The sequence below is a fragment of the Protopterus annectens genome, chromosome 5.part0 (assembly GCF_019279795.1).
Source record: "Protopterus annectens isolate FY-2018-M chromosome 5.part0, PAN1.0, whole genome shotgun sequence".
NCBI lineage: Eukaryota > Metazoa > Chordata > Ceratodontiformes > Protopteridae > Protopterus > Protopterus annectens.
In genome coordinates, this window is record NC_056735.1 from 369,974,569 (window position 1) to 369,987,483 (window position 12,915).

At 38.2% G+C, this 12,915-nt stretch overlaps 1 protein-coding gene across 7 annotated transcripts in view; it reads right to left on the reverse strand.

Annotated features, from left to right (window-relative positions):
- CASK (calcium/calmodulin dependent serine protein kinase) overlaps positions 1-12,915 on the reverse strand; it is a 4,132,188-nt gene that overhangs the window by 1,107,821 nt on the left and 3,011,452 nt on the right. For 6 of the 7 annotated variants that reach the window (XM_044072334.1, XM_044072332.1, XM_044072333.1 and 3 more), the window contains exon 10: positions 10,976-11,075. In XM_044072334.1, the coding sequence (XP_043928269.1) occupies positions 10,976-11,075 (100 nt within the window). Of the gene's footprint in view, positions 1-3,253; positions 3,256-10,975; positions 11,076-12,915 lie in introns of all 7 variants that reach the window. The other variant, XM_044072330.1, reaches the window with a different exon arrangement.

Here is a 12,915-nt window from a genome sequence, read left to right on the forward strand (position 1 = left end):
ACCTTGACAATATACATAAGTTTAGAAAGATTGCTGTTAAGCAACATTTTTTTGATAACACTAGAGCACAAAAACGTTTAACACAACGTCTCAGGTAAAAGAAAGTAGAAAAGGCTGTAGCAAAGCTTGAGCAGCCTATAGCAAGGAAGGTAACAAGTACAGGTATTAGAAATATTTTGGAAATTCTATGAAAGTCTGTATAAGGCAGAGAAATATGGAAATCAAGAAAACATATAAATGGAAATGTTTATGGAAGAATTGAATCTACAGGAACGCCCTCAGGAATAGATGGAATTCCTGTGGAAGTATGGAAGCTAGGAGGGGAAAAAACTGATAAAGTCTGGAAGGTTTTGTTTCACAGTATTTTAACAGGAGATGTACCAACATCCTGGAGGAAAGCAGTGGTAGCTGTAATACCTAAAGAGGGTAAACATCCATCAAATCCAGCTTCATGCAGGCCCATTTTAATACTACATCATGATTATAAAGTGGTCATATCTATACTGGCTAAAGGAATGGAAAAGGCAATGCCAAAATTGATAGATATGGATCAATGTGTTTTTGTTTAGGGAAAGCAAACATTTGACAACATTAACAGAACATTGATGATCCATAGGGAAGCAGAATGCAAGAAAATGCCACTGTTGTTGGTGGGTCCTGATGCAGAGAAAGCATTTGACAGAGTAAGCTAGGACTTTATGAGCAGGGCAATGGAAGCATTTGCATTTCCTGAAAAAAATATAACATTGATTAGGAGGACAAAAAAGGGACTGAGGCAAAAATTGAAGTGGGTGGGGTCCTCTCTGATAATTTCTGCTTGAGCAGAGGAAGCAGGCAGGGGTGTCCTCCTTCTCCTTTGTTATTTGCATTATACTTAGAACCACTGGCAAAAAAAAATAAGGGATTCAGAAATTCAAAGATATAATTGGTACGGCAGTCAACAAAAGCTGGCTATATTTTCAGGTGATTTTACTTTATACCTGACAAAACCAAAAAGAGAAATTACAGCGCTGTGGAACATTTTGAGGACATTTCAAATCTTTTTGGGATACAAAATGAATGAAGCTAAAACAAAGGCAATAGTGGTAAATTCTATACCAACATATGATTTGGTTCAGTAATATCCATATTTATGGGGACATCATAAAATGAAGAATTTAGGAGTATGAATTAAAAATGATTCTGGTGTAGCAACTAAGGATATGTGGGAAGAGACTAAACAAAAGATAATGCAAGAACTGAGAAAATGGAAGGTTTGTTATATGGATATAGACAGTAACATACAAGCAGTTAAAATGTTTTTAGTCCCATTACCAGGTCAGGCTTATTTTTAACTAGAAGAGAAGTTGTTGATATAAATTAATAAACAGCTGAAGGGCTGGGAGGCGAAGATGGTAAGAGTCAAGTGAGATAAGCCGATTCTTCCAGTAGAACAGGGTGTATTGAGATTACCTGATTTGAAGGGGAATTTCAGAGCTACACAATTAAAGTTCCTATACATAGCACAAGCAGAACACTATAAAATTCAAAGTGAAAATGGATGATGATGAAACAGGGGGGAAGCTCAAGAAACAAGGTGAGACTAGGATTTTGGATACGGGCCTTTAAGGAGAATAATAATCATAAAGTAGCAGAAAGTACCCCAAGAACTAAGCCAATATGGGAATGGAGAAAGGAGATTCTGCTGATAGGGATGACTGTGATTAGAGATATAAACAACAGACAAGAGGGGGATGGAATTTACTGGAGAAAACTGGCAAAGGAACAAAGGTATTAGGAGCAAATAACTAGAGAGGGACAGATGATAGAATGGGAGGACGCCAAGAATTTATTTGGATTGCAGGTTAGAGACTGTCTTCCCTATAAAGGGTTGATAACTGCATATAGACAAATAGAAAGAAATGGGGGGGGGGGGTCCTAAACGAAAGACCAGCACTGGTAGTGTTTTTAGTAGAATCTAGAACAGAAGCTGCCATTAAAAAGGAATAATTAGTACAGCATATAAAATATTGCATGATAACTATAACAATCAATCGGAGGAGGACAGACAGGATTGTGAAGACAGATTGAATAAGCAATTCAGGAGCCAACAATGGGAGGATATATTTATGTCTCCCAAATATGCAACAAAATCTAGAAGATTTAGGATTTTTGCATGGAAATGTTTACATAGATATTTTTATACCCCAAGCAGACTCCAGAGAATTTTTCCTCAGGTAGACAGCAAATGTTACAGGTGTGACAGGGAAGAAAGAGGTAATTAGGAACATATTTTCTGGGATTGTGTTTGTTGGTGCACTTTTAAGATTCTCTGCGAAATACATTGTCAGACATGCTGGGGGGTGCAGATTGGTGTGGCAAGGAAGATGATTTTTCTGAGCTATGATACAGAATCGGAATTGCCTAGACATGGTAAGGGCTTTCTGCGTCTAATTATGGTGGCTGCCAAAAAGGAAATTACTAGAAAATGGAAATCAACATCTAAACCAACTATAATAGAAGCAGTGAATACAGTAACAGAGACCAAACAAATGGAACTGAGTTCTTTAGAAAAGGGTAAAAACAAACTACATAGAAAAAAAATGGGAATTGTGGGAACAATACATACAGGGGAGGAATGAGGTTTAAAAGACAGCAGGACATAAATGAGCTATGTAATATTTGACTGAAAATGATTGGGTAGATTACAAGTGATGTATGATGCTTGGAAATGGGAGTACATTAGTACAGTTTGTGATGTAAAATGCTTGCAACTAGGATTCTGTCTGTGTGGTTTGTTTTCATTTATATATCAGAAAAAATTAAATGAAAACTCCAGCCAAGCTAGAACTTCCAATGAGTGACCTCCCAAACCTCCTGTAACCGAGGCACATGGGATATATGCAAATGACCTTTATGAACATCAGGTGTTTCAACTATATGGTGATTCTGATTGCCCATGACGTTTACATTTGAAGTTGCTTTAATGGACAATTCAGGCCAATAAAGCCAAATCCCACTAGCTATGGATATGCATATTTCGGCCTGGTTATGACCTCGTCTGAATTGTCCATTAAAACAACTTCAAATGTAAAAGTCATGGGCAATCAGAATCGCCATATAGCTGAAACACCTGATGTTCATACGGGTCATTTGCATATATCCCATGTGCCTCTGTTACAGGAGGTTTGGGAGGTCACTCATTGGAAGTTCTAGCTTGGCTGGAGTTTTCATTTAGTTTTTTCTGACTGGTTTTTCAGTGTGACCTTCTAACTCCTTTTTTCATTTATATAAATGTATGACTGCCTGTGTCGTAAGTGATGGTTTAATAAAGATGTTTCATGTTTAAAAAAAGGACAGTAATTCAATAATTTATGTAATGTTGCTTAGGTTATATGACATATAGCAATATATGTAAACTATAATGTTTGTAAATATGAACTTGTTAAAACAGTTTGATTACTTTTACATAACGTCAGTATTTACTATAATGATACTGTTGACAGAAGTTTAACTGTATGTTTTGTTCTGTACCTTAAAAACAAATGTAAAATAAAAAAAGAAACAAAAATGTAAAATTGCCTATGTCACAAGTGATAATTCAATAAGGGTGTTTAGAAAAAAAAACACACACAATTGTAGGTCATGAAATGTGACCTGATCATAGTAATTTTTTTTTCTTTTTTACTACAAAGTATTAAGTGTCTTGCTGCCTTTCAAAGTCATAAAGCACTTCGCGAGTTCTGTCAGAAAGGTAGTGCAACACATTCCCTTACATTTACACTCCCCTCCCATGCCTCTCAACCATCCAGATTTTTGCCTCGCACGTTTGGTCTGTTCTTCATAAAGTCTGTGGTTTTTGGAAAATTATTGAGGGCTAAATTCATAAAATAATGACATACATTTAAGTTTCAGATTTTGTATCCTTCAGAAAATGCAGACAAACACACATCCTGTCTAGTAACTTTCTAAGTTTATAACAGGAAGTCTGGGACATGTTATTAGAACAAACAACAACCAGAAACAAATCTTTGATTCTGCCACTGTCACTTGCTAGTCAGTAGGCAAATTTTACTGCCTAGCCTGAGACCTGACCTTAACAACTTAAGCAGGGGATGCTTAAAAATTTGTTAAGATCTGGTTTTGTGCCACTTAATTGATTTTCCTTTTTCCGAATATCAAAGCTTAAGCACAGTGTTCCATGCACTACATTTTAAAAAATTGAATGCCAGCAGAAAACCTTTGATAAATGATTTACTGCTTTAAAACCAAATTAAAAAAAAAACAAACATTTTATTTGTATACAATAGAGTTTGCTTTAAGAAGCATGAAGGGAAAAGTTGGAAAGACATGCTCTGTACAATACATCTGCATCACTGTTGGAATTTTTTTTTTCTAATGCATAGCTTTTTAAAAAACAGTACATTTCAAAACAGCTCAAAAGTCAGCATCTGAATAAAATAAAACAAAATAAATCAAGGAGAAGAAACTCTTTTTGCAGGGTGAGTAAAGAAGGGTTAACACGCACTACACAGGTCAACAGCCAACAGCAACACACCATTCCAAATGCATTATATTCTCAGAACAAAGAAAAAGATTAAGAAAAATAAATGTAAAATGTTTTATTTCTGTGACAGGTTAATGAGAGTTCAGTGTATTTATCTCATATTCTATGCCACAGGTTTGCACAGCGAGGGGGAAATATAAAATAAATTTCATACTATATGCAAGTGCTGAGTCACACAGATTTCCACAAGTACAGTAAGAGGAATTAAAACTTCAAGGTTTTAAAGTTTAAAGTTAGGACCCTCTCAGGAAAGATTTAATATTTTGCCCATATTTTCATAAGTCGCATGGAAAAGGGCACCTGCCAAATTCTGCAGCACAACAAGCAAGTAGTTTTATGAAAAATACAGCGCTAGACTTCGAAGCTGCAACAAACTGTGCAAACAGGAAGTGGAGACATGAAGCCCAAATCTAAACATTCATGCTTGGATTTTATCCGTTCATTTTGTTATGCTTTAACTCCATTTCTTTAGCAGGCAGGTAGAGAAATCAGCACCTAATGATTTATTTCTTTTATCTGCATTTCTTCTGAACTAGTTCAGTTATGTTTTTTTTGTTTCCTTTTAATCTTAAGATACAAAAAACCAATGTCCCTAAGGTTATTTAAAAAACACACAGACTAAATACTTTTAAAGTCATTACGAAGCTCAGAAAGTGATGGACGACTTATTAAGGGGAAATGCACAACCGTTTTGCTCTTTTCTTCTCAAAGCTTTTTCCAGCTAGCCAATTTCAGTCTTCACCAATGATTTCCCTTCTTAAGGGTCAATAATCAATGATGTGGTAATCAGACAGCCACGCTTCTCAAGTGCTGAGACTTGTGCGAAGCACTATGATTTTTGTTTACAAATTTAACCTTCTTCTTCTTCACAGGGTTATTGGTCAGCTTCATAAAGGCAGGACTGTTTAAGGATATGTACATTTTTGGAGATGCAAGTAGGGTTTGGCAAAGGGGCAGCTGCCCTGGGTGCAAGCTGTTTAATGGGGGGGGGGTGTAATCTTCAGGTGCTAATGGTGTGTGAGTTTACTACTTGCACTGATTTACAAAGTAGTGATGATATTGCTGCTCCATAAATTCAGTGGATATACTGTAAAAAGTGCACTGTTAAAATGCCAGGTTTTTGTGATATAAACAAATGAGACCACAATAAATAATTTCAAAACTTTTCCCACCTTTAATGTGACCTATAACCTATATAATTCAATTGAAAAACAAACAAATCTGTTAGGGGGAAAAATATAAAAAATGCACAATAAGCTGGTTGCATAAGTGTGCACACCCTTAAGCTAATACTTTGTTGAAGCATCTTTTGATTTAATTACAGCATTCAGTCTTCTTGGGTAGGAGTCTATGAGCATGGCACATCTTGACGTGGCAATATTTGCCCACTCTTCCTTGTAAAAGCGCTCCAAATCTGTCAGATTGCAAGGGAATCTCTTGTGCACAGCCCTCTTCAGGTCACCCCACAGATTTTCTATTAGATTTAGGTTTGAGCTCTGGCTGGGCTATTCCAAAATTTTTAATTTCTTCTGGTGAAGCCATTCTTTTGTTGAAGTCGATGTATGCTTGGGGTCATTGTCGTGTTGAAAGGTGAAATTCCTCTCCATCTTCAGCTTTCTAGCAGATGCCTGAAGGTTTTGGGCCAAAAGTGACTGGTATTTGAACTGTTCATAATTCCCTCCACCTTGACTAAAGCCCCAGTTCCAGCAGAAGAAAAGCAACCCCAAAGCATGATTTTGCCGCCACCATGCTTCACAGTGGGGATGGTGTTCTTTTGGTGATGCAAAGTGTTGTTTTTGCATCAAACTTACCTTTTGGAATTGTGGCCAAAATGTTCAACCTTGGTCTCATCAGACCATAACACATTTTTCCACATGCTTTTAGGAGACTTGATGTACTGTTTTGCAAATTTTAGCTGGGCCTGGATGTTTTTCTATGTAAGAAAAGGCTTCTGTTTTGCAACCCTACCCCATAGCCCAGACATATAGAGAATACGGGAGATTGTTGTCACATGTAGTACACAACCAGTACTTGTCAGAAATTCCTGCAGCTCCTTCAGTGTTGCTGTAGGTCTCTTGGCAGCCTCCCTGATCAATTTTTGTCTTGTCTTTTCATCAATTTTGGAGGGACGTTCGGTTCTTTGCAGCGTCACTGCTGTCCCATATTTTCTCCACTTTTTTATAACTGTCTTACTTGTGTTCCATGATATATCCAATGCTGTGGAAATTTTTTTGTACCCTTCTCCTGACTGATATCTTTCAACAATGACATCCCGTTAATGCTTTGTAAGCTCTCTGTGGACCATGGCTTTTGCTGTAGCAGGCAACTGAGTAAATATCAGGAGAATCCTGCTAGGACAGTTGAACTTTATTTGGGGTTAATCAGAGTCCTTTTAATTGATGGCAGGTGGGTACCCAAGAAGACTGAATGCTACAATTAAATAAAAAGGTGCTTCAACAAAGTATTAGTTTAAGGTTGTGCACACTTATGCAACCAGCCTATTGTATGTTTCTTATTTTTTATATTTTTCCCCCTAACAGATTTGTTTTTCAATTGAATTGTACAGGTTATAGGTCACATTAAAGGTGGGAAAAGTTTTGAAGTGATTTATTGTGGTCTCATTATTTTTATAACACAAAAACCTGGCATTTTAACAGGAATGTGTACACTTTTTATATCCACTGTACATGCTATTACTGCATTTGTGGTTACTAATGACATCATCTCACATCAGTGTGAGACAGTAATTATAGCAAGGTGCTTGCTACACTTGTGCAGTTTTAGAAATATCTTGCTACAGCTATAGAAGCACAGAATAGTGTTGTTTTTTTTTTGTCCTCAACTTTGAGTTGAGGTGCTGCCAGTTTGGGGAACTGCTCAAGGTCCCAGATAACCTATCTATGGTTCTGTACTTCATTAAATAATTAAGCTCAGTCTATAGCAAAAAAAGATTTCTTAACAGTAACTCCAGAGAGTCTACTATAAGAAGCTATCCTATTCTGAAATACAAAAAGTGCTCCTCCTCCTAAACCTCTGCTCTCATTTTAAAAAATCAGTACTATAGCTTTTAACACTTGGAGGTTGAGAGGTATACTTTAAGTTGTCATTTCCATGTCCTAGAGACATGGAATAAGAAGGCCATTCCAGTAGGAAAGTAAGTACACCTTTTTCCAAGCACATACCCATATAAGAACATTCTATGTTGCTACTTCAATCAATGGGCTTGTAGGTTCGGCTGCAGATGTTTTCTACCAAAGGAGTGTCAGATGAAACAGAAACCTTTTATATCCAAAGCATTAGCCTCAGACAAACAATTACAGTTCAATAAGCAGAAGCAATTTTTTTTACCTTGTGATTATGTAAGTAAGTAACTGCCGACTGTTTCCTTTGTCTCCTTGAAGGCTGGAGAGTTCATCTTTAATAAACATTAAGCAAAGACAGAAACCAGCAAATGTTTATTAACTCAGTGAAAGAAAGCTTCAAATATATGGCACATTGTGACATGGCTTCACCGGCTAACCTCACCTTGACGATAGGGTACAGGAGCATATGTCCAGGGTATACTTTCCCATGATTGAATCCCCTTTGGAGACATAAGTGCCTACAGGATCACTGGTGTCAAAAAGATGAAGACTGCATTAAGGGCTTACATCACTCAAAGTGTGTGACACACCCTGCTGACATCCACAGCACAACAGTAAGAAAACACAGAGAGAAGGCACACCTGCTGGTGCAGAGTAAGACATCTGGCATGCAGTTGGAAATTTAGTGCAGAAATAAACTTAGGAGGGCTTGAAAGGGAGAGGTAGGTTGAGTCCTCCCCACTTCTGGGGCAGGACTAGCCCAGGTATTAACAACACCCCAGTGGTGGTCAGAATTATTGCTATAAGCTATAACTAGAGAGTATACTAGTGGGTATGTACAGAAATGTGCACGTCTCTGTGATGCCACAGTATGAAACCATTTAAAGAGAAAACTGTTGTCCTGAAATCATGGCGTGGAGCCTTCATCTGTAAACACATTTCTTCCCTGGCAGATGGGAAAAACAGCAGTGGGGGGACTACAAAAAGAACTGAGGGTGGGCATACCTATGATGATTTAAGTCAGAGGGAACTACAGTAGGTAGAAAATAATGACCGATGGCCATGGCAGTGTAATCCAACTTAAAAATAATTACAAAAAAAATTAGAAAACCTGCAGAGAGTTCTTGTTTTAAGCATTTTTTCCTAGTAGCTCCAAGGAGACAAACTGTGGCAAACACAGGAGCTGTGAACATCAAGGCAACCATTACCTTCTGAGTACACTCTGAACAAAACACTCTGCACAGACGTGTCTAAAGATGGATCAGGCCAATGCCAGAAATTATACTAGAGTATATGAAGGTGATTTCTTTAAAGGGCTTCAAAATATACCTGGATGATTATACTAAGGAAAGGAAGCATGGTACATGTATATAGGCATGCAGTATGCAATTGTACAATAGCCTGCATCACCAGGACTGGCTAGTGAGGAAGGAACTATTGACACAGAAAACACAACTGATGCATCAACCATGTAAGGCATCAGTCAGCAAAGAAACATGCATCCTTCCTAGAACATTTTCAGGGTATACTCAGTGTCTTAGCTAAAAGGATGAACAGTTACAAATATCTAGTGAACCATAAGATTAGGGTTGGGAGGGCCATGCCTATAGTAGCACAGTGGTCAGCGTTCTTGGAATGGAAGATCTGGAGTCCAGGACTGGAACAAGGACTCAGTCACCACAAACCCTCCTGGAAAGGTAGAACCAATAGCCCTATTAATTATGCTTCTTTTCCATGGGGTAAAACACAATGACAAGCTAGCATAAAGACTGACTTCTAAGACACACTGGGTCAATTACTGTAGGTCAAGAGGGCAAGGGGAAGCAGAACAGACTCTGTGACCAAACCACAGGACACCACTGCAACATTTGCCAGTGATGGGATGACATACATGGAGTGTCTGGGGTTGCTCATATTACAGCTGTCCAATCACAGGCTCTACAGAGAAAATAAATTATACAACTCGCCACACCCTAAACCACTTCACGGTGCAGGCAAGCAGCTACCAACAGAAAGTGGGGATAACCCAAGGAACAGCAGTAGCAGCAAAATCATGCATCTGTCACATAGAGCCTGTCAGTTCTACTGTGCAATAAAAATAAATACAAGTCTCAGAACAGAGTCCCCATATGTTTATATGCCAAAAGAAGAAAGTCACAAATTCAATGACTCCATCCACGTGTTGCTGCTAAGGTAACCCTTAAGTGATACATTTTTTTTAATTTGCATAGCCACAACATGATATGGTAGCCTCCATAAATGGCACTGAGTACTCTCCACTGGCGAGTTCAGTCTACCGAACCTTAGCCACCTCCAACCACTGTGGAACAGATGACACTTCCTGCAGTGTCAGTGCATCATGAAAGCTGTCATCATTTGACCTAGTTTTACTTCTCATTTTGCTTAGTAACAATGAAAGTGCTGCTGGTTTCTATACTTAGTGCCTTAGCTACTAAACCTAAAAAAATGACTGTCACTCTTCTTTGAAAATTCTCTATAATCATTGTCATTCTAGTAGTAATGATGAGTACTTGTGCTGCTTTACTTCTCTATAAAAAGTCTGGCCACAGAGGTAGAGTCACCCAACCACAGTACATGTTTTAGACAATTGCATCAGGGTGAGTGTCTTACTAATGCCTTATGGAGCACTTGCTTGGAGATAGCTGACATTTACTTAGGTAGCAATTTACATTAGCACCATTTCTGGTCTTGAGTCAGACAAACTGTGTGAAGTACATTAATGTGATACTGACAAACATGTCTGATTTGGTACAATTTTTTATCTGAATTTGTAAAACCGAATGTATCTACTGATTTTTGCATTACCTTAGCTAGCAGGTTCAGAAATTACTACCAGTATTAATGAAGAATCTGCAAACCACCCCCTCTACTTCCTTGTGACTGCAGTTTTTTTTTTAATCTGAACTGTGTAGCAGTGAAACACATCTGCTTTCTTTGTGATACCTCAGTTATTTTTACAGGCTATTTTTCTCCTAAAAATCAGTACAATGCATAAGTGGGACTTGGAACTATGACATATGAGTACTAAGTGTCCAGCTCTGGCTCCTTAAAGTGAACAGTTTGCAGCTTTCATGTAGCAGTCTTGGGATTTTACTGCAATGTGCACTCTACTTCTGTATTTTAACCACCATCAGCACTATGGAAATCAGTAGGACCACATGAGCACTTGCCAGTAAGAAACATGCAAAAGGTGGACATGACTGACAAACTGTATTCTTTAAAACTCACAACAGTACTAATAATTTATGTGTAAGATTCATATAAGATGTCAAATTCATAAAAATGTTTAACAGTAAAAGCATTAATCTTTCTGCAGCAACCATACCTGAGGATGTGGGGTCTTCGGAAAAGTCTGGCAACTCCTCAGGAGGGTCCCCATAGAAGGAATTGAACTTGTGGCTGGATACAGCTGCTAGTACTGCCCCCTACAAGAGATCACATACAAAGCATTAGTGCAGCACATCTGTTGGAGTTACAACATGAACTCTAGCAAATGTTATAAAAGCAGTAATAATTCTGCACTTATAGTTGGTTGATTACTGTCAATATGGTAGTTACCTCCAATTGTCTGCTTAAGATAGGAAACATGATTTGAAATTTAAATATAACAAAAGAAAAGATCTACTTTTCTTGTGAGTTAAATAACAGGAAGTAAATGCAGTTATCAAATGCATTCATTCAAAAAACTACTGTCACATCCAAACAATTATGCAATACTGCTGAGATTTTTTCTTCTTCTCTTTTTAATTCTCTAACCCCTGCTCTTTCTTCTGGAACTGACTTTCATTGCAGAACTGTTGTCTGGTCTTACTACAATAGAGGAGGGCAGTTTCAGGGGCATGAAACATCTGTTTGATACGCTGCATGGTTTTGCCCATCTCCTCAAGCTGTTGTAAATCTTTCTGAGAAGGATGGCCTAAAAGAACTGAGTAGTTTCATTTTCACATCCTCTGAAAAAGACTGTGCTCTTAACCACTTAAAACACCTGCTGAAAGAACCAGACGCACCTGCTTTGAAGCAAGTAGTTCTGGTGACACCCCGCACTTCAATACATGAGAGACCACCTTATCTTGATTGTCTAAGTTTTGTTACATATTATTTCAATGACTCATCACTAACGGGCGGCTTGTGCTACTGGGCTGTTGACCTGCAGCACCTCCACTGTTTTTACTGGTTTTAATCATTTGCTAAAAATGCATTACTTTTTCCTTCTTCTCAGAACTCATGTAGCACTCAGTTTGTATTGTGCAGGGATTCTGTAGTCTACTTAAATAAAAAAAAAAAAAAAAAAAAAAGACTCATCTAGGTAGAACTATGTAGTCAGTATGCACAGCTTTCCCCTCATCCATTACCTTAGTGACATTTTCAAAGAAATCTATCAGGTTCAGTAAGCATGACTTTCCTTTAACAAAGCCAAACTGGGATGGATATAGCACCTGGAGGTCTCCTGTGTCCTTGTTGATAATTTCCACGAGTTTCCAAATAAGGCTAGTCAGACTAACAAATCTGTAGTTTCCAGGACTTGCTGAAGGTCCTCCTCGCATATGAAGAGGGATGACCATCTCAGTCCACCATTCTTGTGGCACAAATCCTGTTTTAAAACTTTAGTTAAATTGTGACTTCAGGGATCCTGACAAGTCATTCTGGGATGTTATCTGGGTCTACTGAGGCTGTGTTTTTGGCTTTAGTGAGTCAGTACATGCTCCCTAGTTACAGTTGGAGGGGTTTTGTCTGACGCTACGTCTAGGGGAATGGTTGGGGGCAAGGGTGTAGCCAGGCATACTTTTTGTACTCCACCGAGTACATTTTTTTTCCTGAGCATCATATCAACATGGCTTTTTTCATGTGAAATTATGTCTACAGCTGTCTAATTATTTTACAAATTGTTAAGTATGTAGGCCACTATCACACCTCGAGGAAACAAAGGAAAGCCCAGAGAATGAATGCCTTTAACAACAGATGTAATATTGCTAATCTAAAAATAATATTTTTAATAGTTTTAGGGGGAACAGCTGAAAATGTTACTTACATTTATTAAGTCTTGGGGGCAGCATTTTTGGGAGATGTGTCCATTAAGTGCCAGGTCTCCAAAAGGGGGGGGGGGGGGTAGCACTAAGAGCTTGTGAGTACAAAATGGAATTTGCTTGCTGCACCCCTGGTTGGAGGTGAGGGGGCGGGGTAAAGTTGGAACTGAATTTGTCCAATAACAAGTTTGATATATCGCCAGGTTAAGAGAATGTGGCACCATTAACCACCAGTTCAGCA